At 40.6% G+C, this 27,418-nt stretch overlaps 3 protein-coding genes across 15 annotated transcripts in view; 1 reads left to right on the top strand and 2 right to left on the bottom strand.

Moving 5' to 3' along the window:
* Positions 1-18,554, bottom strand: part of FBXW2 (F-box and WD repeat domain containing 2) — a 34,459-nt gene extending 15,905 nt beyond the window's left edge. Inside the window, exons 1-6 of one of the 12 annotated variants that reach the window (XM_009457175.5) lie at positions 18,331-18,348; positions 18,126-18,234; positions 13,929-14,017; positions 12,734-13,243; positions 3,276-3,470; positions 1,018-1,151 (exon numbers count right to left, since the gene is read on the bottom strand). In XM_009457175.5, coding sequence (XP_009455450.1) covers positions 1,018-1,151; positions 3,276-3,470; positions 12,734-13,223 — 819 coding nt within the window. In that variant the 5' untranslated portion in view covers positions 13,224-13,243; positions 13,929-14,017; positions 18,126-18,234; positions 18,331-18,348. Of the gene's footprint in view, positions 1-1,017; positions 1,152-3,275; positions 3,471-12,733; positions 13,244-13,928; positions 14,018-17,863; positions 18,235-18,330 lie in introns of all 12 variants that reach the window. The other 11 variants (XM_009457174.5, XM_520223.9, XM_009457179.5 and 8 more) reach the window with 11 other exon arrangements.
* Positions 18,444-26,304, top strand: B3GALT9 (beta-1,3-galactosyltransferase 9). 2 transcript variants are annotated; one of them, XM_009457181.5, is made up of 2 exons: positions 18,444-18,899; positions 23,099-26,304. In XM_009457181.5, the coding sequence occupies exon 2, from the start codon at positions 23,228-23,230 to the stop codon at positions 24,200-24,202; it is 975 nt and encodes a 324-aa protein (XP_009455456.1). In that variant the 5' UTR covers positions 18,444-18,899; positions 23,099-23,227; the 3' UTR covers positions 24,203-26,304. The 2 variants fall into 2 exon arrangements, with proteins under 2 accessions (XP_009455456.1, XP_063644468.1); XM_063788398.1 differs by having other exon boundaries at positions 18,500-18,607.
* The window catches only part of PSMD5 (proteasome 26S subunit, non-ATPase 5), a 45,517-nt gene continuing 40,780 nt past the window's right edge, over positions 22,682-27,418 (bottom strand). The window contains exon 11 of the mRNA XM_016961553.4: positions 22,682-22,949. Coding sequence (XP_016817042.3) covers positions 22,861-22,949 — 89 coding nt within the window. The 3' untranslated portion in view covers positions 22,682-22,860. The remainder of the gene's footprint in view (positions 22,950-27,418) is intronic.

The following is a 27,418-nucleotide window of genomic DNA, read 5'->3' as shown; positions in this document are numbered from 1 at the left end:
AGAGTCTCACTTTGTTGCCTAGGCTGGAGTGCAGTGGCACGATCTTGGCTCATTGCAACCTCCGCCTCCCCAGCTTCAAGTTAATTCCCCTGTCTCAGCCTCCTGAGTAGCTGGGATTACGCCTGGCTGATTTTTGTACTTTCAGTAGCGGCGGAGTTTCACCATGTTGGCCAGGCTGGCCTCGAACTCCTGGGCTCAGGTGATCCGCCCACCTTGGTCTCCCAAAGTGCTGGGATTACACATGTAAGCCTCTGTGCCTGGCCCTAGACTGTCTTATAGAACACTGTACTGTTCCTTCACAAAACTTAACACAATTTGAAATGATATATTTACCCATGAAATTGTTTAATAAAACTATTTCTCCTATTAGACTATCATCCACAGGGTAAGGACTGGGTCTATTTTGCTTACTCCTGTTTTCTCAGCCCCCTCATAGAATGGGATGGTAAACTCAAGAAAAGTGCTTCTGCGTGGTATATCCATTATTAATACTGCATTTGATCCTCACAACAATCTTGTTTTTTTTTAAAAAAGAAAACATTACAATATTTTACTAAAGATCCTGTACAGTTTTCTTTGTCCTACTTCTTGTAAGCGTTATTTTTTCAAAATGAAAATTGCTTTTCTGATTAAGAAAGAAACATGTTTATTCTAAAGGGAAAAACACACCCACAATCCCACCAGAAATACCCACCTTCAACATTTTGATGCATGAACACATTCAGAAACCGGTATCACACTCTACATACTTTTTTGTATGTAATCTGTTTTATTTGCCCCCTCTATCCACCTAATATGTTGTGGGCAACTTTCCATGTCCATAAGTCATTTATTTGTTAAACCATGTATTAAGTACCTTCTACTTGCTGGTCACTGTTGTGTACCATTATGCTTTGTAGGTACAGCAATTCCATCTTATGACTCACCTAACACTTATAAGGCAGTGTCTACCTACCATCCTCCACGCCCTCCCTCAAAAAGCCTGATAAGAAGGAGACTTCTTCCAAGTCTTCCTACCTTGGTGACCCATTCCGTGTGCCCGGTGAGTGTGTTCAGGCATGTCCCAGCAGATAAAGCCCATACTTTCACAGTGAAGTCTGCAGAGCCGCTCACCAAGATATCCAGTTCATCATTGTAGTCCACGCTAAATACTAGTGCATATAATTACACAAAGTTAAAACATGTCTCTGTCAGTGGGTCTTTTATAATAGAGTTCAATAATGTTTATTTTCCCCAATTATATAATTTCCCAACCAGAGACACCGTAAGAATGGTGCTATTCAACTAGCAATTTTCTGATAAAACTATTTCAAAATTCTTACTATTATAGCTTATTATTCTAAGGTGGAAAGTCCTAGGAATAATACAATCTCTTTTATTTGTGGTAGCTACAGTGAGAGGCAAAACAAATGTTGGAGATAATGGCATTCCTTCTTAGGACTGCCTGCCTGACACTACACAATACTTTATCTAATTTATGCAGGAAAACAAAACATACATGGTCCTACTCTGATACACACTAACAGTAAGACAAAATATAAAGAATGGAAGCTGCAAAACAGCACCCAGACTCAAGAAAACCCAATGTAAAGAGAGAAAAAACAAAACAAAAACAAGGATCTCAAAGGTTAGATTAAGCCATTAACTCAAAAGTGTCTGAATTTCTTCACAGCTGTATCCCCAGCGCCAAAAACAGTGTAAGCTGTATAGTGTGTACTCAAATATTTGTTTTCAAATGTATACCAGTTCTAAAGGAACATTACGGACCCAGAGATGAAGACACTGATTCTTCCTTTAAGGAACTCAATCTAAGTAGGGAGTGGAGGAGGAAGCCCAGAAAAAAATAAATGTTTACCTCTTGCTAGGGAAACATCAAGGAGAATGACTAACTCTGCCCAGGGGTATCAGGGAGGACTTCAGGGAAGAGGCGATATTGGAGATGGGCCCTAAAGGATGAGCAGAGTTTATCAAGGAAAGAAAAAAGAATACTGCAAGCAGAGGGAATAGTAAAGGTATGAAGTTAAGAAAAACCTCAGCAATGTCTAGGCAACAGTAATAAAAATTTTTAGAGCAGGGTTCTCAAAGTTGATCAGGAATAAAATCACCTGGAAGTCATGGTACATCTTAACATTGTGGAACATAACACTCAATTTAACATATACTTCCATGCATACATGCACCTTCAAATATTAATTTCTGAACAAGTGGTAGCAGACAGCAAAGACTGAAGAAGAGTATATAGGAGGACAAATAAAATGAAGCAAAAAATACGTGTTTTTATTAGCCTAACGGCTAGTTTTACTTCAAAGAATCACTAAGCACCAGGTACAGTGCAAGTAACTCCAGTCACATGGGTGAACAAGACAGATAAGATCACTGTCCTTATGGAGTTTAGTCTGGTGGGGAAGCAAGATTATATTTGTATGATGAGTGGTCTACAGTAATACAAGTTACTGGGAAACAGAGGGACGCAACCTGTTAAGGGAGTTTTGGAAGGCTGCTCATAAACGTAATGCTTGACATTACAGACTATGATTCTCAGAGGCTAAAGCAGTGGGTAAATGGGGGAAAGGAAGGGAGCTGCTCAACACAAGAGGCTGGGAAATAGCTCAATTTCTACACAAAGCCTCCCCACCCCCGCCCCCGCCAAAAAAAAAGCAACAGAGAGAGAAGCACAAATCTCAAGGCTATATTCAAATGACCAGTTTTTGCAAAATAAGGATGCTATACATTTATTAGGAAACATTCAGGTATGTTTCTTTCGCCTTATCTCTAGGTGGTAGCTTGTTTTAATCAACTGTCAACCAAGCTCAAACTAGATGTAATCTGTGTAGACCACACAATCTAGGAACCACCGTCACACCAAAGAACTTTCAGCCCTAATGCTACAAATAAAGTGGAATTTACACAAGTAGGATTTACTCAGTTCAGAGGTATGGAATCTGATAAAAGCCAAGGGACTGTCTGTTCAATAGGATATAAATGAAACAGGAGGGGGGAGAGAGAGAATGAGAGAGAGAGAGAAACAGAGAGAGAATGAAAACTACCCTTCCCACCAGAAGGGTACACACATAGAAGAAAGCAAGAAAAAGCAAAACTGGGTAAAACATTCGAAATAAGAGTAACTAGAATAAAGGGAAATAACTGCAATGACTAAGAAAGAGGGTTGAAAAAAGCAGGTTAAATTAAAAAAGAAAAAAGCATTTCACATTCTTGGCTCCTGGCTTAAAAGGATGAGGCTAAGTTGTAAAAACCCTTGAAAAAGGGCAACCCACCCGCCCCCGTGTGCCCCCGAAAGTGCTGGGTCCTGGCTCCGGAACTCCATTCCCAGCAAGCCACAGTGTTGTCAAAGGAGCCTGTCACAAGCTTCTGTTCATCAAACTTCACCGCTGCACAAGTGTGGGTCTGGATGCCATAAACGCACTGCCCTGTGCTCACATCCCACAGCTTTGCAGACAAGTCATCTGACCCTTCAAGAGAAAAACAGGGAGGTTAATAAGAAAACAAACACACTAAAGAAGGAAAATCAATCCCAAAATCATGGTGTTCTTCAAGAACATTAATGGTCCCCTCCTCTAGCACTTTACTTTACCACTGAAGAAATCAAAGCATGGAGAGAGTAAGTAACACAACTTGCTTAGAGTCACCAAAACGGAGTCAAAAGCACTAGGACAGAATCCAAGCTTTTTGGATGAGACACTTTCCCTTAACTTTTCAGGCTACAGAAGGTCATTAGACTAAAAGCATCCCTTGGTGCTTCCACTTCAAAAATTTCATAAATCCTTGGCTATCATGAGCTCTCTGATTTGACTTCAAATAAATAGGTATTACACATGACTGCATGTTTACACTTGCATGCTTGTCCATTACCCAACAGTTCTGAACAAATAAGGATTGTTAAATAGTAAAGGTGTTTGCTGAAATATATTCCACTCTAAGGCAAGTCAAAGACAAACCTCAGAGCTTGGGCTAACTTCTGCAAAAGCTAACTGTTAATTGCTCCAGTCATCTTGAAATACGTGAAGGAAGAAACCTCAAGGAAAACCTGGGATAAATTATCCCCAGATATTCACAACTCAACAAAGAGTTTGTAAAGCCTCTTAAGATTCTGAAGGGAAAAGTTGGCTTTATTTCTGCCTCTGATGAAAATTCTATACTAATCATGGTGACAATTCAGGACTTTGCTTTAAGTTTAAAATCCTAATGATTAATTCATTCTCACAATGACCCTTCAATAAGCCTCAACAAATAAAAAGACATTTTTGAGAATCCACTAAATACAGTCACTATGATAATGGCACAGTATCCTAGGAAAGCACCAAATGACCAGTTTTTAAAAAGCTGAAATGACTAAATAAAGCCAGCCACAATTCTACCTTCAGTCAAGAACCACTGTTTGAGACAATGGAAAAATAGCCATCACTTATGAAAGAGCTAGAGTATGAATTTTAACCTGGGAAAACTATGATAGCATACTGAAATAAAGACTGTATTTATTGTCACTTTGCTATTTAGACTGTTTCCTTCTGTATAAAAAGAGGGGTAGGACTTGGTTGGTTCTCAATGGCCATGTGATACAACTTTATCAAAACACACAGGCAGGTCCCTATTTTCAGAGAGTTTAACTTGGGGAACATCTGAGGCAGGGTCCAATAATCTTAAAACTTTGCCAGGTGATTCTAACTCATCAGCAATATTTTGAGAGCCAATGGTCTAGAACGGTGCTATCCAACAGAAAATATAATGCAAACTGCAGATATAATTTAAAATGTCCTAATAGTTACATTAAAAAAGAAATGTTGGGCCGGGCGCAGTGGCTCATGCCTGTAATCCCAGCACTTTAGGAGGCCAAGGCAGGCATATTGCCTGAGCTCAGGAGTTCAAGACCATCGCGAAACCCTGTCTCTACTAAAATAAAAAAAATCAGCCGGGCATGATGGCGCGCCTATATTCCCAGCTACTCAGGAGGCTGAGGCATGAGAATCACTTGAGCTCGGGAGGCAGAGGTTGCAATGAGCTGAGATCACGCCACTGCATTCCAGCTTGGACTACAGAGTGCCTCCATCTCAAAAAAAAAAAAAAAAAAAAAAAAAAAAGAAATGTTAGCCAACATGGTGAAACCCTGTCTCCACTAAAAAAAATACAAAAATTAGCCAGGCATGATGGCGTACGCCTGTAGTCCCAGCTACTCAGGAGGCTGAGGCAGGAGAATCACTTGAACCCGGGAGGAGGTTGTAGTGAGCCAAGATCACACCACTGCACTCCAGCCTGGGCAACAGAGCGAGACTGTTTCAAAAAAAAAAAAAAAAAGGAAATGTGTTAAAATAATTAAATGTGTTTAACTCAGTATGTCAAAAATGTCATCTGAACATGTAATCAATACAAATATTGAGATATTTTATATTCTTTTACATTGTAAGTCTTTGAAACCCAGTATTTCACACCTCCATTTGGACTAGCCACAGCTCAAGTACTCAAAAACCACATGGCGCTAGTGGCTACTGTACCGGAGAGCGTAAGCCTAGATAGTCTTTAAGGCCTTCAGTTTAGGCATGTTGTGACTGTATTCCTAAGGAGCTAGAGTAGGAAGGGAAATCATTTTAGGTCCTTTATGAGCTTGGTTTTGGTTACCAGTGTTCAACTGGGGTCTCATTCATTCATTCAACATATATTTATAGAACTTCTGTGTCAGGCAGGATTCTTGTTCTCATGGCACTCAGTCTACTTGGGAAGACAAAAAGGCTAAACAAGCAATAATAATTCAGTATAGTAGCTGGTAGGCACTACAAAAGCCCACAGCAAATACAAGGAGAGGACAAGAAGAGAAAACGTCTCAGACGAGGCTCCACTGAATTTATGACCATGCTCTATAACACGTAATTGGACATGCCTTAGGAACTGGCATGATTGACTCTTCAACTACACTCCTCTTTTGTTTTTAAGCTGGGCTTTGGTATAGGACTGTTTCAAGAAAGAATATCATGGCAAAAAAAAAACCTTTAAGTTTTAACTAATTTAAACCTAAGGATGAATAAGTTAGCCAGGCCAAAACAAAACAAAAGGAATAGTATACACCAAAACTTTTTCTGTAAAAGGCCTGATAGTAAGTATTTTAGACTTTGACCTATTGAGTTGCAATTACTCTCTTCTGCTGGATTTGGCCCACAGTCCAGTTTGCCAATCCCTGGTATATACCTATTAAAGCAACTATTAAATATCTCTATATTCAACACAAAAATTATTGAAAAGGAACTGGGATCAAGTCATAAAGAACTATTTGGAATCATTCAAAAAACCGTCTAGGAGTTATTTACAATGCTTGTCAAAAGCACTGCCTAAAACATGAACACTGATTATGAAAACAGTTCAGTCTGACTGCGAAATAGTGGCAAGGTTTGGCTGCAGAACTGGGTTAGGAGGTTGTTTAACTATGACCTTATTTGCATATCAGAAAGATCACTATGGCTGTATCATGGAAAAAGGTTTGAAGGGGGGAAAACTAGAGGCAAGAAGGCAGTTAAAAACCAGGGGAGAGGACAAACAAAATGTGACACATACATGGAATATATTTTATATACATATATACACACACACACACACACACATATATATATACACACACACACATACATACATACATACATACATGGAATGGAGTTATTCAGCCTTAAAAAGGAATAAAATTGGCTGGGTGTGGTGGCTCACACCTGTAATCCCAACACTTTGGGAGGCCGAGGCGGGAGGATCACCTGAGGTCAGGAGTTTGAGACCTGCCTTACCAACGTGGAGAAATCCCATCTCTAATAAAAATACAAAAATTAGCCAGGCGTGGTGGCGCACGCCTGTAATCCCAGCTACCTGGGAGGCTGAGACAGAAGAATTGCTTGAACCCGGGAGGCGGAGGTTGCAGTGAGCCAAGATGGCGCCACTGCACTCCAGCCTGGGCAACAAGTGCAAAACTCCGTCTCAAAAAAAAAAAAAAGGAATAAAATTCTGACATGTTATGATATGGAAGAACCTTGAAGACATCATGCTAAGTGAACTAAGCCAGCCACAAAAGAACAAATACTGTATGATTCCACTTATATTAGGTTCCTAGAGTAGTCAAATTCATAGAAAGTAGAATGGTGGGCCAGGCATGGTGGCTCATGCCTGTAATCCCAGAACTTTGGGAGGCTGAGGCTGGTTCACCTGAGGTCAGGAGTTTGAGACCAGCCTGGCCAACACGTTGAAACCCCGTCTGTACTAAAAATACAAAAATTAGCCAGACACAGTGGCGCACGCCTGTAATCCCAGCTACTCGGGAGGCTGAGGCAGGATAATCGCTTGAACCTGGGAGGTGAGGTTGCAGTGAGCCAAAATTGAGCCACTGCACTCCAGCCTGGGCACCAAATTGAGACTCTGTCTCAAAAAAAAAAAAAAAAAAAAAAAAAAGCAAGCAAGCAAGCAGAATGGTTGTTTTGCCACAGGCTGTGGGGGAAGGGGCATGGGCAATGTTTAACTGACAGAGTTTAGGCTGGACATGGTGGCTCATGCCTGTAATCCCAACACTTCAGGAAGCTGAGGCAAGAAGAGTGCTTAAGCCCAGGAGTTAGAGATCATCCTGGGAAACATGGTGAGACCCCATCTCCATAGAAAATACAAAAATTAGCTGGGCGTGGTGGCACACACACGTAGTCCCAGCTACCTGGGAGGCCAAAGTGGAATAATCGCTTGAGTCCAGGAGGTAGCAGTTACAGTGAGCCAAGATCATGTCACTGTACTCCAACCACTCCAACCTGGGCTACAGAGTGAGACCTTATCTCAAAAGAAAATCCCCCCAAAAACAAACAAAAAAATTAGATACAGTTTAACTATATAGTGTATTATATACTGTTTATACAGTTAACACTGTATAGTGTTTTAACTGATACCATTTTAGTTTGGGAAGATGTAAAGTTCTGGAAATGGATAGTGGTGATAACTGCACAACAACGTAATGTACTTAATGGCACTCAACTGTATGCTTTAAAATGATTAAAATGGTAAATTTTATGTTATGTATGTTTTCGCACAATTTGCAAAAAAAAAAAAAGGTTATCCAAACTAATTATTTAAACTAGTTGTTATAGGAAAACATTGTGCCAGTTTTACACCCTAAAAAAAAATAATAATAATCAGGTTGAGTCGAGTTCCATTTTATAGTGATGCAAGTCTACTCCTGAGAATCCTTTAGGAATCACTGTTCTCTGCTCCTTTCTGGCTTTATGTCAGCCTCCCCTGTGGACTCCCATTTGCTGCACTGGCTAACCCAACATGTTTTCAAAGAGGTCACCAGTGATGCAGCATAGAGGTGAAAGAGGACTAAAGAAATGTGGACTCTCACACTGCACGAAAGAAAAAAATCCCTTCCCATTCAGTATCTTAAAAATCTTAATAATACTTTAAAAAAAATCAGACTATTGCACAGAACTCTAGATTTCAGGCTTCTCTTGAAGTCAGATCTAACAACTCTGACCCTGAATCCCACCCACATGGCAATAATTTATTACAATGGAGCACCAGCTGCACTCTTTAGAAAGGCAAGTGTTCTTGACTTGCTATAGTCCACACAGAGACTTTTACCTCAGTCAGGTCATCTTCCTGGTCCCGGTGTGTATGTTCCACAAGAAAAAACTGCTCTAATTCATCCGTGTATGCCCTCACATTGTTTTTCAAACAGTAGGCATCCCATAAGTAAGTATCTACTGAACAGCACAAAGCATAATAGATTCCTTTCTTACCATTTCAGAAATAAATTACGAAAGAGAAAGATAACTACCTCAATGTCATTAGCCATTAATCTCTTCAATAAAACTGTCTATTGCTTACTCAAGGCACTAATGTGAGAGTCACTAAGTTTATTGCCAAATTCAGGGTTTCCCAATTCCACCGCAATGAAAATTCAATCTCTTAAGTAACAAGATGACACAAACACATGTACAATTCTGTCACAAATACTTCTCTTCACAGTTCCAGGGATGCTGCTGTTAGAAAAATTAAACTAATACTTTGGATCATTTTCAACCACTGCACAGCATAATTTTAAATATGCAAACCTGATGAATTTAATCAGAATAAAAATCACATTAACATACAGACCCACCAAGAGAATAATCTTAAAATGCAGAATTGTAGATATTAACTTTCCAGGTAGTTAGAGAATTCAGTGAATATTTCCCATTTACTTCCACTCCAAGTAACTGCAGTTTTTACTACATTTCAAAAATAAGGTTTGATGAGAGAAGAAAAAAACTTTTTAAAGCAAGAGGACCTAGGCATAGTGGCTCACACCAGTAATCCTAGCATTTTGGGAGGCTGAGACGGGCGGAGTGCTTGAGGCCAGGAGTTCGAGACCAGCCTGGGCAACATGGTGAAATCCTGCCTCTACAAAAAATACAAAAAGGATCCAGGCATAGGGTTGCTCGCTTGTAGTCCCAGCTAAACCCGGGAGGCTGACGTGGGAGGATCACCTGAGCCCAGGAGGTGGAGGTTGAAGAAAGCCAAGATCACACCATTGCACTCCAGGATGGAGCTACCCAGCGAGTGGTTGTCTCCAAAAAAGAAAAAAAAAAATGCGGCTGGGTGCAGTGCCTCACACCTGTAATCCCAGCACTTCGGGAGGCCGAGGCAGGCAGATCATCTGAGATCAGGAGTTTGAGACCAGCCTGACCAACATGGTGAAACCCCTCCTCTACTAAAAATACAAAAATTAGCCAGGCTGTGGTGGCGCGTGCCTGTAATGCCAGCTACTGAGGAAGCTGAGGCGAGAGAATCGCTTGAACCCAGGAGGAGGAAGTTGCAGTGAGCCGAGACTGCGCCACTGCACTCTAGCCCGGGTGACAGAGGAGCTCCTGTTTCAAAAAAAAAAAATGCTACAGGTGGTTGTGAAAAAAAGGTCAACTGCCAGTAGGAGCTCCAAGCTCCAAGATGATACTGCATCTTAATATTTTTTTTTTTTTTTGAGACAGGGTTTTGCTGTGTTGCCCAGGCTGGAGTGCAGTGGCACAATCTTAGCTCACTGCAACCTCCACCTCCTGGGCTCAAGCGATCCTCTCACCTCAGTCTCCCAAGTAGTTGGGACCACAGGTGTGAGCCAGCACACCCAGCTATTATTTGTATTTTTTTGTAGAGATGGGATTTTGCTATGTTGCCCAGGCTGGTCTCAAACTCCTGGGCTCACATAATCTGCCTGCCTTGGCCTCCCAAAGTGTTGGGACTACAGGCATGAGCCCCCTCATTTGGTCAACTGCATCTTAATCTTTTAAAATCATGAGGCAAAAGAGACATGGAAAAGCCATCACCACAACAGAGAAAGTACATCAAAGCCTAGAAGAACTGGTGATGCTGTTCTAGTAATCAGGCTTGTAACACAAGGAAAATAAAGTGTGAAATAACTTCAGGATGACAAACCAAACCATGAAATACTTTAAATCAAATGTTTATTTTCCAAAACCAGCAGAGTGTCTAGCATTTCAGAGAAAATATCACCACATAATACATACCCTTAATGAATAAAGAAATGCATTGTAAAACGGTCTTGAGAAATGATACATCTCAACATTAAAAATATTTAAATTGAGTCTGGTGAGACTCCTGAGGGAGAAGCAAGTTACTTAACACTATATTGGTATGGCATCAATTCAATCTATCTGGAAAGGGCACTAAGAAGAGCTATAAAATTGGGCCGGGCACGGTGGCTCACGCCTGTAATCCCAGCACTTTGGAGGGTGGATCACCCGAGGTCAGGAGTTTGAGACCAGCCTGGACAACAAGGTGAAACTCCGCCTCTACTAAAAATACAAAAAAAATTAGCCGGGTGTGGTGGCACACACCTGTAATCCCAGCTACTCGGGAGGCTGAGGCAGGAGACTCGAACCCTGGAGGCAGAGGTTGCAGTGAGCCGAGATTACACCACTGCACTCCAACCTGGGCGACAGAGTGAGACTCTATCTCAAAAAAAAAAAAAAAAAAAAAAAAAAAAGAGCTATAAAATAATTCATACTTCTGTATCTGGTGATTCTACTTTTAGACTTCTATCCCAAATGAATTCAAGGGAAAAAGAGGTAATACAAAGACACTAATGAAAACAGAAACAATCTGAATATGCATTGATATGGTTAAGCTTTGTGTCCTCACCCAAACCTCATCCTGAACTGTAATCCCCAGGTATTGAGGGACAGACTTGGTGGGAGGTGACTGGATCATGGGGGTGGCCCCCCATGCTGTTCTCATGATAGTGAGTGAGTTCTCTCCAGACCTGATGGTTTTATAAGGGCCTCTTCCCGCTTCACTCACACTCTCTCTCTCCTGCTGCCTTGTGAACAAGGTGCTTGCTTCCCCTTCGCCTTCCGCCATGATCATATTGCCTTCTGACATGATTGTAAGTTTCCTGAGGCCTCCCCAGCCATGTGGAACTAGGAGTCAATTAAACCTCTTTTCTTCATAAATTACCCTGTCTTAGGCAGTTTTTTTAGCAGTCTGAGAATGGACTAATATATGCATTAATATGGAAATGGCTAAATAATGACTATTGATATATTTACACAAAGGAACAGTTTATACTGTAATACACAAATGTTTATTGGAAGTTATCTTGGATGAAAAAGAACACCAAGTATTTCTATATATTATATACAATGTAAGGAAACAGGCATTGGGATTATTAGCAAGAACTGCCTGGAGTTATTCTAAATGCTGCCTAAGAATTATTTACATTGCCTGTCAAAATATATTATCTAACACATGGGCATTAGTTATAATCATATACAGAAACACACGTCCATTACAAATGGAAAATAATATATAATTTTAAATTTTTAATAATTATATTGTTTCATAAAATTACTTAATTGCCTAGTTAAAAAATATCCAGCTCTCTCTGTTCCCAGGCCCAAACTCCAACTTCTACTTCTTCTACTTAGAATCACAGGATTTCAGAGCAAGGAAGAAATATCTCCTTTCATATATACATATATATTTATTTTGAGATGGAGTCTCACTCTGTCACCCAGGCTGGAGTGCAGTGGCACCATCTCAGCTCACTGGAACCTCCACCTCCCGGGTTCAAGCGATTCTCCTGTTTCAGCCTCCCGAGTAGCTGGGATTATAGGCGCATGCTGCCACGCCCGGCTACTTTTTCGTATTTCAGTAGAGACGGGATTTCACCATGTTGACCAGTCTGGTCTCGAACTCCTGAGCTCAGGCAATCCACCCGCCTCGGCTTCCCAAAGTGCTAGAATTACAGGCATGAGCCACTGTGCCCGACCTCCTTTCCCATATTTTAAAGATACAGAGAGGTTAAGTAATTTGGCCATAATGATCTAACTACTTGCTAGGATTAGATACCAATTTTTCCACTGTTTTTTTCCTCAAATATCAGTGCCAACAGAAAAAGAAACAGAATTTAGCAACAGAGGACTACACATGGAGGAAACACAAAGAAAAAGTAATCTATAGCTTTGTAATTCACATAATGTTTAAAAGACAGTCTGAAGTGTTTTCCTCATAAAATTTTATAAAAATGATTGTGTTCTCTAGAGAGAAGGAAGAGGATAAGGGGGGGGGGGGAAATCCACTCAGGATTAGAGAAAAAAAGTCACTGTACATATCTCATATAATCAACACTTGTCATTCTCAAAGCTCAAGACTGGTTCAAGATTACACCCTATGAAATACAAAACAAAACCCAAAAAACAGTTTCAACATCTCTTACCTGTACAGAGAAGTCCGTCTTTGTAGTAAAGTGCATACACTCTGGCACTGTGTCCAATTAATGATGAGGTTTCAAAGGCTTCATGGTCCTCCAGTTGCTTCATTCTCAAAATAGCCTTCAAATAAACCTTCTTCCAGTGCAAAGCGTCCTGAACAGAATCATCTATCTGCCAGCCCAAATTTTTACATGCAGTCTGCCACACCTCTGTACAGGCACTTATCACCTTATTCCACTGTTTAGAGACGAGGCAGCATGTGAGTAAAGTCTGAGGATCGAGCCATTTTAACAAATAAAAACTGAGCTCCAGGGGAAGGAGTTTGAGGAAGTCCCGCTTGAGGAGAGTCTCTAGGTTATTGGAGAGATGCCTGAGCTGGACTGCCCCACTCAGACTAATCAGGTGATCCAGAGTTTCATTTTTCTGCAAGTCCGTCAGAGAAAGAAACGTAACAGAAATGTTATCAAGCCATGTCTCAAAGTCCTTTCTCTCCATAAGGTTATGGAAAAATTTACCTGTGGCACATCAAAATATTGTATTAGTTCTGCTCAAAAAGACTGTTCAAGCAAGACTGCTAACAAATGAAGTATTAAAAATTAGTGTAAAAAATCTGCCATTACAACTTTATGCGTAGTTACATTACAACTTTACAGTTAATACACCATATTTATCTGAACACTTTCCATGCACACAAAAGAAAACACATTTGAGAAAACATACTTTAACAAATCATGAATCCAAAACATGTCAGTGAAACAGACTGGCGTGTGTGACTTATTCCTTTTGAAGTCTAGCACGTGCTACATGCATCTTCATAGTAATAGATTTACCAACAATTCATTATAAAACAGTATATTTTATAATACACCCTTCCCCCATCAAAACCATTATAAAACAATTTCCTTAATGAATTCCTTAATACATTCTATTTGGGTACTAAAATCACAAAAGCAAGCACCAGGATGTGACAATCAGAAACAGTCTCCTGAGCAGTAACCTGAGACACTGATTGTCATGGCAGGCACAACCTGTCACCAAAATCATAGAACTGACTACTTGGTTTTGCAACAGATGTTCAGATGAAAAGGTTTAGGGAAGAAAAGTAAGCAGGTGTGGTAAGTTATCTGCCTCAGGAATTCTGGTTCTTCCAACTTCTTTATGGCACTGCCTGTTTAGAACATGAATTATAAAAGAACTTATGTGGCTTTAGTCTGTTTTTCTAAGCCTCATATGAGCTAGTGACAACTCTTAACCACGTGCCCCCGAGAGCCATGAGGGGTCCTGGAGGCCTGCACAAATAAAGCAAATTAATAATCCTGATGTTTATAAAACACCAGAAAATAGACATTATCATCTTCACTTTGCAAATGAGGAAACTACAGGTTAGAGAAGGTATGTGATTTGCCTATATTCACAGGGCTACTAAATAGCCACAGAACAGACTGGACGCCAGTGCTCTCAAGATCAGGGTACCAAGCTCTCTCTCTAAAATAAGTGACAACCAGGAGAACCACGACCAAGTGGTAAGATCTGGAGGTAGTGTGTCTACCCATTAGACCATTTTCTCCTTTAGGAGAATGACAAATTGCTCCTGAGCTAACTGCAACAAATAATTTTTTTTAAAGTATCCTGTATTAGTGTCAACAGGTGTTAATTCACTCTTAATGAGGATTAGACTAATGAAAGATTACAAAAAATATAACCAGTAAAAACTATCTTTCTCAAGACTATGTGTTGATAGATGTTAATGCTGGGTGATGTGTACATAGGGATTTATTATTCCCTTTATTTCCATATATTTAAATATTTCCATGGTTTAATAAAAACTTTCCTTCTGAATACTCAGTTTCTCACAAGACTGTCATATTAATTTTAAAAACATATGTCCAAATTAATGTGAAAAAGGAAAGTTAATTTCTTTCCAGACATATCACCTAGATCAGGTCTACACAAAAAGCAAGATCTCATCTTTCAACTTTGATAACGTAAGGTGAGAAAAATTTTAAGTGTCCAATATCAAATTTGGCAATAACATTCTTAGACAAATAAGCAATCTGATTTATTAGTAGAAGCAACCAAACCTTGCAATCACATCATCTGCTAACAGTTTTGATTTCTGGAACTGTGACTAGACTTCAAGATAATACGTTTCAAGCCAAAGTTTGGGCTAGAGAAGATTTATTAATCTGTATTAAAAATTTACCTAGCTGACAAAAAATAATCAGATGGCTAAAAGTTTTATCGACTTATCACGCAATAACAAGCCCCCTCCTTCCTCTAAATCCTAACAACCCTCTTATCTATACAACATTTCTTCAAAATCTCTACTTCTAAAAAATAATAATTTGCAACAAGACAAAGCAATTATCTTCTGTGGGCATCTGCATATTGTCACAATAGCTAGTTAATTAATACTGGTCAATTAAAAACACACACCAGGCTGGGCACAGTGGCTCACGCCTGTAATCACAGCACTTTGGGAGACTGAGGTGGGCTCGGCCAGATCACGAGGTCAGGAGATCGAGATCATCCTGGCTAACACAGTGAAACCCCATCTCTACTAAAAATACAAAAAATTCCCCTGGCATGGTGGCGGGTGCCTGTAGTCCCAGCTAGTCAGGAGGCTGAGGCAGGAGAATGGTGTGAACCCAGGAGGCGGAGCTTGCAGTGAGCCGAGATCACGCCACTGCACTCCAGCCAGGGCGAGAGAGCAAGACTCCATCTCAAAAAAGAAAAAAAAGAAAAAAAACCACACACCTGCTCCGGAAACATTTTTAACAGTGAAAAGTGTGGTGTGGCAAGCTTCCTCCATCACATCTACACATACATATATACACACATACACACACACGCTGACCCACATCTATTGTAGAAATGCTTGTATTTAAGTGAGCTGAACTGTTATTCAAACGGCTACAAGGCAAATTTAGAATACTCATTAAAATATTATCAGGTTCCCATCATTCACAAATATCTAAGAGACATACTATAATATGCCAAATTCACATGTATACCTATGTAACAAACCTGCACGTTGTGCACATATACCCTAGAACTTAAATTTAAAAAAAAAAAAAAGCCAAATTAATGTGCCCATGACACCGCTAAAGATTACGGAAGAAGCTTTTTCAGAGAGCACATCTAAAAAAATTCAGCCATGTCTCAGATTTATATATTCTCCTAACTCTTAATAAAAAAAATTTTCCCAACTCTTAGATTGCCTTTTAAACCACTCAATCCCTTGTAGGATTGAGCAGTTCACCTCCGATTATTCTGAAAAAGGCATTTTTTTCCCTAAAAGAGCAAGTCTCACTAACTGCAGAATGCACTATTTAAAAAACACCAATTTTTACTTTTCTGAACAGATCAACTAACTTTGGAGGGGGCCTTCTAAGGTAACAGGTCTAAACTGGACTCTTTTAGGCAGCCTCTAGAAATATCATACACTGGTTGCACAAACCTCAGGAAATGGGATTTCAATTCAACATGAGGAGCTTTTAAATCTCAGCGCTTTCCAACAATGGAATAGCTACCTCCAGAGTAGTGAGTTTCCCATTACCACGAACAGTCAAGGACAGTTGGACACAGAGGCAGAATGTGATAAATGAAAATACTTTGGAGGTCGGCCAGATGTTTTACTGATTCAGCCACTTCCTATGTGATTATGGGCATGTCCAACTAACTTTTAAGCTTCAGTTTTATCATCTGTAAAATGGAAGCCATCATCCAACTTGAAGGGTGAAACTCAGAAATATAGCAGGGACATGCTTAGCACAGTGTACAGTCTAGTGGGTAAAAACTCAAATGGTACTTTTTGTTAGTTTTACAACTATGAACACCTGGCAGGAAAGATTTCTGTGACACTAAGGGTGGAATGACATGACCACTAACATCTCTTTTGACCCTATCATCTTATCACTAAGTTTCTCTTCAAAATACCTGGAAGAAAAACTCAAGGGCTCAAACTTACTAGGGGTTTAATTTTATAAAGAAGAGCACCTGTTTATTGGAGGCTCTAGTTTCCCAGTAGGTGCCTTATTCTATCCACATTCCCTGCTGTTTGGCCCCCTTACCCTACGTCCCTACCCCAGAGTTAACATTCAACTTGCCCTCTTGCCTTCAGTATCAATAATCACAAAGTGGGTCATGCAACAAAAAGACTCCTAAATTGGAAAATGAGAGCCTGGGTTTGGTCTCAGGTTCTGCCATTAACTCCCTATGTTACCTAGGCAACTCACATATTTATATTGGTTTTAAAGAAAAAGTACCACTGGTAAACATTATCTCATTTCATCTTCATAACCTCATGGAAGGTATCAGTAATGCCGCCCTTAACTAACATTAATGAGGAAATTTACGGCTCAAGAAGTGGAGTGGCCTTCCCAGAATGGCACAGGAAGTAGCAGGCTCAATATTTTGCCCAGTACCCATTCTCCCAAAACCTATACTCCGAGGTATTAGAGACAGGACCTTCTGGAAAACAGTGTAAATGTGTTTTCCCCTCCTCCTCTATCAGAACCTGGCCTAGTCAAGAGTGAAAGCAACATAATTGTTAGTGGTAGAGGGAAGGAGGCTTCATTTCCCCCTCTTTTCTTATCAAACAAAGAGCACAGAGGCGCTGAAAATGTATACACACCTATAAACTTACATATGCATAAAATGTATTCTGAATATTCAAGAAACTGATAACCCTGGTTGCCTCCAGAAAGAACTGGAGAGCTGCAGAATAGGAATGAGGGGTCCCTTTTTATTGTATACCTTTTAAAACTGAAAACCATGTTAAGTATAATATACTATCAAAAAATAGCCTTTAGTTTTAAGGTGAATTTTTTTAAAGTTTTGAAAGAATACAAATAATGTTTATAAAATATGTGTTCTGCAACTCCACTTGTTGCTGGGTGACCTTGGGCAAATCACTTCACCTGTCTCATGCCCTGTTTCCTCACTTGTAAAATACAGCCACGAAGAGCATTACCTACAAGGGTTTTTTTGAGGGTTAAACAAGACAGTGCACGTAAAGCGTTTAGCACAGTACTCGGCACGCTGTAAGCCTACAGTAAATGTCAGTTACCATTATTACTTAGCATTAATATTGTTATCTTTGCTTTACTTCAAGCAGCACCCCACATACACACCTGTTTTCATGGCATACCCACAATTATGGCGCAGTATAGCGCTTTGTACTTCATAAACCACCTCATCACACTTCATCGTCTTTCAAACGTTTGGTAGCCCTGGGACATCACTGTTAACTCATTTCGCAGCTAAGGAAATGGAGGCAGTAGGAGGCAGTAACTCCAAAACCCTGTTTTCCCGTCTCTAAAATCCAGATCCCATCAACCCATTCGTTGCTCCCAGGTCCCTTGCTCTCGGAATCGTGTTCCGCGCGGCACTGACCTGAGCGAGCGCCCCGGGGCCCGGGACCTCGCGCCGGGTTCACAGCTACTAGGCACGCTCGGACCGCCAGAGCCTTGCAGCGGCCGGGTCCGCTCCGCAGCCATGGCGCCTGCAGGGAAAGAAAAACAGCCAAGGCGCGGCGGGTCAGCAGAGCCGCGGGCGCCTAAGAGTCCCCTCCCCGACCGGCCCCGCCTCGCATACACACCCGGACCTGCGGCCGCTGCTCCCGGTCCGCAGCCTCACAGGGGAGCGGCTTCCGGTGCTGCCTGCGTCATCTCCGCGCGTCCCTCAGCTCCGCGGCTCCCGGCGGAAGCGGCTGCACTTCCGGTCCCCGCCCGGAGGTGGGTGGTGGGAGGCTGGAGGCCGGGAGTAGGGGTGGGGAGAAGAGCGTCCCGGGAAGCTGAACGCGTGCCGCGCGGCCCTCACGGTGCTTAGGCTGGGTGCAACCTAGAACGGAGGTTCCTTTCGTACCGTACATCCAGGTTTGCACAGCGCGCTTATGTCCCTCCTCCAATCCGATCTTGCACCAGCTCTGCAGTAGTTTTTCTTATTATCCTCATTTTACGGAGGAGAGGGAGCTGTGGCTTAGAGAAGTTAAGAGACGTGTCCAAATTCATACAACCCGATGGGCACCTCTTTATCCCGAACGCTGTTCTAGGGGATAGGGTTAGTGAACAAAAAACGCAAAAGCCCCTGACCGCCTGGGCCTTACATCTATTAGGAGGAGGAAGACAGATAAACTAAGGCTCGTGCAAAGGAGAAAAATAAAGCAAGGTAAGGAGGTTGTTGAATGAAAAGAGACAGTCAAGTGATGTAGATTTGAATGAAGCACAACGTTTACACTCTGGCTGTGGCCTGGTTACTTAACCTCTCAGACTTTGCTTCATCTGCATAGCAATTATAGTGAGGTCCCCATCCGAAGGCTCTGAGGATTGAAGGAAATGAAGCATGCAAACCTTTTAGCGTCAAGAACTAAAACTGAGCTAAAAAATCCCACGCACTCTTTCTCAACATTTTTTGTGTACCATCTCACTCAGTTCCCACAACAACCCCACAAGCTAGTAACTATTATTAGGCCCCTTTTTAGAGATGGGGAAACTGAAATCAAAAGAGGTTTAGGCATCTTGCCTAAGGTCATAGTAAATGGCTGTCATAGGATTTCAACCCAAACCAACTTCAGAGCACAAGTTATCCTTTTTTTTTTTTTTTTTTTTGAGGCAACGTATCACTCTGTCGCCGAGGCTGGAGTACAGTGACACGATCTTGGCTCACTGCAGCCTCGACTTCTCCAGGCTCAAGCGATCCTCCCACCTCAGCCTCCTGAGTAGAAGGGACCACAGGCGCGTGTCACCGTGCCCAGCGAGTTGTGTGTGTGTGTGTGTGTGTGTGTATTTTTGTAGAGTCAGGGTTTTGCTATGTTACCCAGGCTGGTCTTGAACTCCTAGGCTCAAGTGATCCACCTGCCTGGGCCTCTCAAAAAGTGCTGGGATTACAGGGGTGAACCACAATGCCCAGCGCACAAGTTATCCTTGTTTCTCTGTAAGGGTTCCTAAGCCATACATGCATACACGCACATTCACATACATCTTATACCAACACTGTCCAATAAGCTTTTTGCCAGTGATGGAGTTGTTCTGTTGGTGCTGTCCAATAAGGCAGTCACTAGTCTCTTGTGGCTACTGAACATTTGAAAAGTACCTGATGTAAATGAACTAAATTCTTAATTTTATTTAATTTTAATTTAATAGCCACACGAGGCTAATGGCTACCATGCTTGATAGCACAGTCCAATAATATAGACAATAAGAGAGACACATATCCAGTAGATGGTAGAGCATGGCCAAGGTTCCAAGCATCCTGACTTCATCTAGGGTACTTGAAACATGGGAAATAAAAATTGATTATGTGGGGTGGAAGTCAACTACGGTGTCCTAAAAGTAAGGTCTCAAGAGAGCAAATTTGATTTGCTAAGCAACAGGATGTCACTCTAGACTTCTAAGTCAGAACGTGACTGATGACAGCATTATAAGACATTTAGGAAGACAGATATACAGATTGGATACTCTCTATGAAAGGGAAGGCAGTACCAGGGTAATCAAGAAAATCAAGCACCCATATCTCTTTGGAGCAAACATTCTCAACCCCAGTACAGTTTGATGAATCAAATTGAAAAGTCCAGATGGAGCTGCCCCAGAGATAATATTGTTTGGACCTCTCATAACAAAGAAACCAAATTGTGCAAATTTAAGCCCAGAGGGGATCCAGGAGCAAAATTCATGACTATAAAAAAATTTTTAAATTGCAAAGTGGAAGTAATATTTAATTAAATACAAGACCTATTGAATTGTTAAATTCAGAATATGTAAAAATTCCCTTTCATTTGATATTTTTAGGTTAGATTTTTCCCACTTTGTAAAGATTTTCAAGATTGTATGATGGTTGCTGAGAAAACATAGCCAACTTTAAATATAAGAAGTTATTCCTGGCCAAATAATTACAAAAGCTGTTGTAAATGGCAGATGGGAAGATCAACATGTTGGATGTTGAAGGAAAGGACGAAATATAGCCTGGCATGAGAAAAGAATGCTCAGTATAATTGCTTGTGTGACAGGAACATGAAAATATGCTGAATGTTGTTTCTTTTCTCGAAATAAACTTGCTGGTAGAAATGATGTTTGGGATAATTCCTATACATGCATACTCCAGGAAAGGAGAAAACATCAAATGTTTAGTTTCTTCAATTCCGGCTAAAGTGGACTGTATGTTGTCTTCCATTTTGAGCTAAACTTGCCTGGGGAGGTAGTTTAGATGACTTAAAATTGATTTAGTAAAGTGCTTGCATAGCCAATACTAGGGATTCTGAATCCTTCCCAATGAGCCATACACCAGACCTCACCATATGATGTTTCTTTGGGAGAAAATAATGCACCCACTAGGGATGAAAAATCTTCCTCTATGTCTAGTACAGTTTTTGCATGTGTATGTACCAGGGAGCAGGCATTACTCCAGCTGTTTGGTTTCTTGAGATGCACTCCAAAAAAAAGTATACGATATATCTACTTGTGCAGTGATGCTATGGAGAAGTGATCTGGGTAACTGTTCTTTGAACTTCCACACACACTTTACCAGGAACTCAGCATAAAGACATGGGGTCAGTTTCATGAAGTACACAGGGTTGGAAGCATTTGAAGAGGTTTGCTTTGTCTATTCTTTGTTCTGGATTCACTCTAGCTGTAACATGATCACCCACTCTCCTATGCAGTCAGCAGGTATTCTAGGATAAAAGCTCAGGTTGATTGGCAAGAAACCTTATCCTCAAAAGTTGAGGCACAAAGTACTTTACTGCAATTGCTGTTAGACTAGAGTGATCCTGAGATGCGTTTGGGCATAATCGGCACCTGGACTCAATAATTTCTAAGACCCTGAAGTTGCTCACAGGCAACATGCAAGTAAGTTTCTTACAATCTTTAAAGCATTTGATATCTAGTAAAATAGGCTTTGAGGAAGCTGAAATTTTTTTCTATGTGTAAATGAGAAAATGGAAAGGAGTTCAGATTATAATTGCTGGGGTTTTTTTGTTTTGTTGTGTTTTTTGACTGTTTAAAGGACATGGGGGCCAGGTGCAGTGGCTCACGCCTGTCATCTCAGCACTTTGGGAGGCCGAGGCAGGCGGATCACCTGAGGTCAGGAGTTCAAGACCAGCCTAGCCAATATGGTGAAACCCCATCTCTACTAAAAATACAAAAATTAGCTGGGAGTGGTGGTGCATGCCTGTAATCCCAGCTACTTGGGAGGCTGAGGCAGGAAAATCGCTTGAACCTGGGAGGCAGAGGTTGCAGTGAGCCAAGATCGCACCACTGCACTCCAGCCTGGGCGACAGAGCGAGACTCCGTCTCAAAAAAAAAAAAAAAAAAAAAGAATGAGCTTTGGAATATGACAGATTTGAGTTCAAATCATGCCCTATCCCAACCTCTTACCCACTGTGTGATCTTGGGCAAATTACTAAACCATTAAGCTACTCAGATGCTCAGCTTAATTACGAAAATAACATATCTGAAAGGGATATTACCAGGGCTAAATGAGTTAAGACACATAAAAGTGATTATCGCAATGCCTGGCACAAAAGCAAGTGCATAATAGGAGGTAACAGTTATTATGGGAGGCTTTATTGATTGAAGATCCAATGAAAAGGGATTTAATTCATTTAATGTTCCCTGGCTCTGTTATACTACAATTCTGCACATGCCCTTTCAGACAGAAAGTTTCCATCTGTGTTGATGAGGTAGAGTAAGCTTGGCCTAGGTCTATCTTACATCTCTGAAGAGGTGCTATGCAGATAGCAGTAATCTGTCCATATTGATGGAAATGTCAGATAGATTAAGAGCCATTGTCAAAAGAAACTCTGATTCAGTATTAGATTAAATTGGAAAGTCATACTAGAAGAATGTAAATATTTGATAGTAGCCAGGGTGTCATGGCTAACAAAAGCAGCCACTTCATGGAAAAATAGCCCCTGACTTTTGTAATTAGAGAAGAAATGGATCCAGGTGCTCCCATTCAAGAAAGAACATCATGTATTTTCCTACAGGTTTTTATCACAGTGATACCACTTGTTAAGTTATATCCATGTGTCTGTGTCCAATTCTTCTTGGTAATCCCAATGTCCAAGACAAGTGCCTTGTATATAGTAAATAAGCTTTTATCCAAACAAGCAAGAAAACAACCAACTAACACTTTACTCGGTGTTCACTTTGTGCCAAATACTGGAATCAGCAGCACTGGAGAAGACAGAGACACGATGCCTGCTGTCCAGGAGACCATAATCTAGTGGAAGAAATAGATAATATATCACAATAAACACTTAAAATAGAGTGTACTGCTAAATGCTGTGAGAGGTCCGTATAGGGTTAAATGAGGGCAAAAACAGGAATAGAGGTGAAGCCTGAATGAACACGTGTCCTTTCCTTTTTTAGGTGACTTTCTGCAGACTTCGGACTCACCAGTGGTGTTTCATTCTATTTAATGTCATCCTATTTCATGCCTTGCTTTTTGGGGCTGACTTTGTGGAGGAATACTTTCTGCATTCTTTGCCTTATATAGATATGAAAGTTCTTGAAATTAAGAATAAGGCAAGAAAATTGAACATCGAACCCCTAAGAAGTAATCTCTCCAAATATTATGTTCTGTGCCAGTCGGAAATATGTAAAGGGAAGAACATTTTTTTGCTGTCTCTTATCTTCAGTAGCCCAGGAAATGGAACAAGACGGGACCTCATTAGGAAAACTTGGGGCAATGTGACCAGTGTCCAAGGGCATCCCATTCTCACACTGTTTGCTTTGGGAATGCCTGTTTCGGTAACTACCCAGAAAGAGATCAACAAAGAATCCCGTAAGAATAATGATATAATTGAAGGAATCTTCTTGGACAGTTCTGAGAACCAAACCCTGAAGATCATTGCAATGATACAGTGGGCTGTGGCTTTCTGCCCTAATGCCCTGTTCATTCTCAAGGTAGATGAAGAGATGTTTGTCAATCTACCAAGCTTGGTAGACTATCTTCTCAATCTGAAAGAACACCTAGAAGATATCTATGTAGGAAGAGTTCTTCATCAGGTTACACCCAATAGAGATCCTCAGAACAGAGACTTTGTCCCTCTTAGTGAGTACCCAGAAAAATACTACCCAGATTACTGCAGTGGTGAGGCCTTTATAATGTCCCAAGATGTGGCTCGAATGATGTATGTGGTTTTCAAAGAAGTACCCATGATGGTGCCAGCTGATGTGTTTGTAGGAATTTGTGCTAAGTTCATTGGCCTTATACCCATCCACAGCTCAAGGTTTTCTGGGAAAAGGCACATTAGATACAACAGATGTTGCTATAAGTTCATTTTTACATCCTCAGAAATTGCAGATCCTGAAATGCCCCTAGCATGGAAGGAAATTAATGATGGAAAAGAATGTACACTGTTTGAGACATACTATGGGTTCATTTCCTGCAAACTTCTGACGTACCTTGACAGCTTTAAACGTTTTCACATGGGGACCATAAAAAACAATCTCATGTATTTTGCTGATTAGGATTTCTTTAATTTTCCTTATGAGTCTACTATTTTAAAGTTACCTTCTACCCTGTTATGGAAAGCATCCCTTCTTTCCCATGTTTTATGTAGGTTCTCTGAATCTTTAATTTTATTTGCAAAGGTACAAAATGTTTTCTGTGCTCTGGTGTACTCAATTACTGAGATCTCAAATTTTTAAAAAATTTAAGTTGGTGTAGCATGATTCTTTTCAAAATGAAATATTTCTTTCAAAAGAGAGAACATTATGTTTCATTGTTTATTTAGTTTTCGGTTTTTTTTTTTCTTTTGAGACAGGGTCTGGCTCTGTCACCCAGGCTAGAGTGCAGTGGCGCAATCTCGACTCACTGCAACCTCCACCACCTGGGCTCAAGGGATCCTCCCACCTCAGCCTTTTGAGTAGCTGAGACTATAGGCATGCGCCACCATACCCGGCTACCTTTTTTTTTTTTTTTTTTCAGAGACAGAGTCTTGCTCTGTCGCCCAGGCTGGAGTGCAATGGCACCATCTCTGTTCACTGCAACCTCCGCCTCCCAGGTTAAAGCAATTCTCCTGCCTCAGCCTCCCAAGTAGCTGGGATTACAGGTGTCTGCCACCATGCCTGGCTAATTTTTGGTATTTTTAATAGAGGCGGGGTTTCACCATGTTGGCCAGGCTGGTCTCGAACTCCTGGCCTCAAGTGATCCACCCGCCTGGGCCTCCCAAAGTGCTGGGATTACAGGTGTAAGCCACCACGCCTGGCCTAATTTTTGTATTTTTTTATAGAGATGGGGGTTTCATCATGTTGCCCACGCTGGTCTTGAACTCCTGGGCTCAAGTGATCCTCCCACCTCAGCCTCCCAAAGTGTTGGGATTATAGGTGTGAGGAACCGCACCTGGCCAGTACACAATTCATTATAACTAAGTTTTTTTTTTATAAACTGACTAGTAAAAATTATGTATATTTATGTTGTACAACATGTTTTGATATATGTATATGTTATAGAATGGCTAAATCAAGCTATTTAACACATGCATCACCTGACATACTTTTTTGTAGTGAGAACACTTAAAATCTACTCTACTAGCAATTATCAGATATTCATATATTGCTGTTAATTGTCATGACCATGATGTATGATAGAGCTCTTGAACTTATTCCTCATGTCTAACAAAAATGTTGGATCTCTTGGCCATATCTGCCAAGTTTTCCCAACCCCCAGTCTCTGGTAACCTCCATTTACTCTCTGTTTCTGTGAATTTGAGTTTTTTTACACTCCACATATAAGTGAGCTCATGCGCTTATTTGTCCTTCAATGCCTGGTTTATTTCATGTAACATAATGCACTCCAGGTTCATCCATGTTGTTGGAAATGACAGGATTTCTTTCATTTATAAGGCTGAATAGCATTTTATTGTGGATATATACCACATTTTCTTTATTCATGCACTGGTGGACACTTAGATAAATGCCACTAATCTTGTGAATAATGCTGCATTGAATGTGGGGAGTGCAGATATCTCTTTAACATACTGATTTAATATCTTTTGGATATATTTCCAGTAGTGGAATTGCTAGATTGTGTGGCAGTTCTATTTTTAATTTTGTGAGGAACCTCCATAATGGCTGTATTATTGGTTTACCATAATGGCTCATTGTGGTTTTACTTTGCATTTCCCTGATGATTAGTGGTATTGAGCATTTTTTTTTCATCTACCTGTTGGCCATTTGTACTTCTTCTTTTGAGAAATGTCTATTTAGGGCCTTTGGTCATTTCTAAGTCAGGTTATTTGGGCAGGGCACAGTGGCTCATGGCTGTAATCCCAGCACTTTGGGAGGCCAAGGCAGGTGGATCACCTGAGATGGGAATTCAAGAGCAGCCTGGCCAACAGGGTGAAACCCCGCCTCTACTAAACATACAAAAAATTAGCTGGACCCGGTGGTACGTGCCTGTAATCCCAGCTACGCGGGAGGCTGACACAGGAAAATCGCTTGAATCCAGGAGGTGGAGGTTGCAGTGAGCCGAGATTATGCCACTGCACTCCAGCCTGGGCAACAGTCTGAGACTCTATCTCAAAAAACAAAATAAAATAAAATAAATAAAGTGATTTGCTTTCATGCTATTGTGTTGTTTGAGTCCCTTATCTATTTGGATATTAACCCCAGAACAGATATATGGCTTGCAAATATTTTCTCCCATTCCATAGCTTATCTCTTCACTGATTGCTGCTTTTGATATGCACAAGCTTTATAGTTTGGTATTATCTCATTTGTCTATTTTAGCTTTTGTTGCCTATACTTAAGGGGTCATAGCCAAGAAAATCTTCGCCCAGACCAATGTCATGGAGCTTCCCCCACCTATGTTTTCTTCTAGTAGTTGTACAGGTCTTACATTTAAGGTCTTACATTTAAGTCTTTAATCCGTTGTGAGTTGATTTTTGTATATAGTGTGAGATGAGGGTATACTTTTATTATTCTGCAGGTAGATATCCATCCAGTTTTCCCAGCACCATTCATTGTAAAGACTATCTTTTTCCCATTCAGTGTTCTTGGCATCTTTATCAAAAATCAATTGACTATCAATGAATGAATTTATTTCTGGGCTCTCTATTGTGTTCCATTGGTCTGTGTCTATTTTTATAGTGTACATGCTGTTTAGATTACTGTAGCTTTGTAACAGATGTTCAAATCCAGTAGTATGATGCCTTCGGCTTTGTTATTTTTGCTCAAGATTGTTTCGGCTGTTCAAAGACTTTTGCATTTTCATATGAATATTAGGATTTTTTTTCTATTTCTGTGAAAAATATCATTGGAGTTTTACTAGAGTTTGAATTGAATCTGTATGTGGCTTCAGGTAGCAGGGACATTTTAACATTAGTCCTTCCAATCCATGAACGTGGCATATCTTTTCTGTAATTTGTGTCATCTTCAATTTCTTTCATCAACATTTTATAGTTTTTATTACACAGATTTTTTGACCTCCTTATTTAAATTTACTCGTAAGTATTTTGGGTTTTTTTTCTTTTGATGCTATTATAAAAAGGATAGTTTTCTTTTTCAGATAGTACATTGTTAGAATATGAAAATGCTACTGATTTTCATAAGTTGATATTTTTCCCTGCAACTTTACTGAACTTGGTTGTCAGTTCTAACAGTTTTTGTTTGTTTGTTTTTTGTTTTTGTTTTTGTTTTTGAGATGGAGTCTCGCTCTGTTGCCCAGGCTGGAGTGCAGTGGCA

The sequence above is a fragment of the Pan troglodytes genome, chromosome 11, assembly GCF_028858775.2.
Source record: "Pan troglodytes isolate AG18354 chromosome 11, NHGRI_mPanTro3-v2.0_pri, whole genome shotgun sequence".
Classification (NCBI taxonomy): domain Eukaryota; kingdom Metazoa; phylum Chordata; class Mammalia; order Primates; family Hominidae; genus Pan; species Pan troglodytes.
Note: the sequence above shows the minus strand (reverse complement) of the source record. Positions and strands in the feature narration are given on the sequence as shown.

What these genes read in the sequence shown, in the direction of transcription:
- B3GALT9 (XM_009457181.5), top strand. Translation starts at nt 23,228, where the DNA reads ATGAAAGTTCTTGAAATTAAGAATAAGGCAAGAAAATTGAACATCGAA.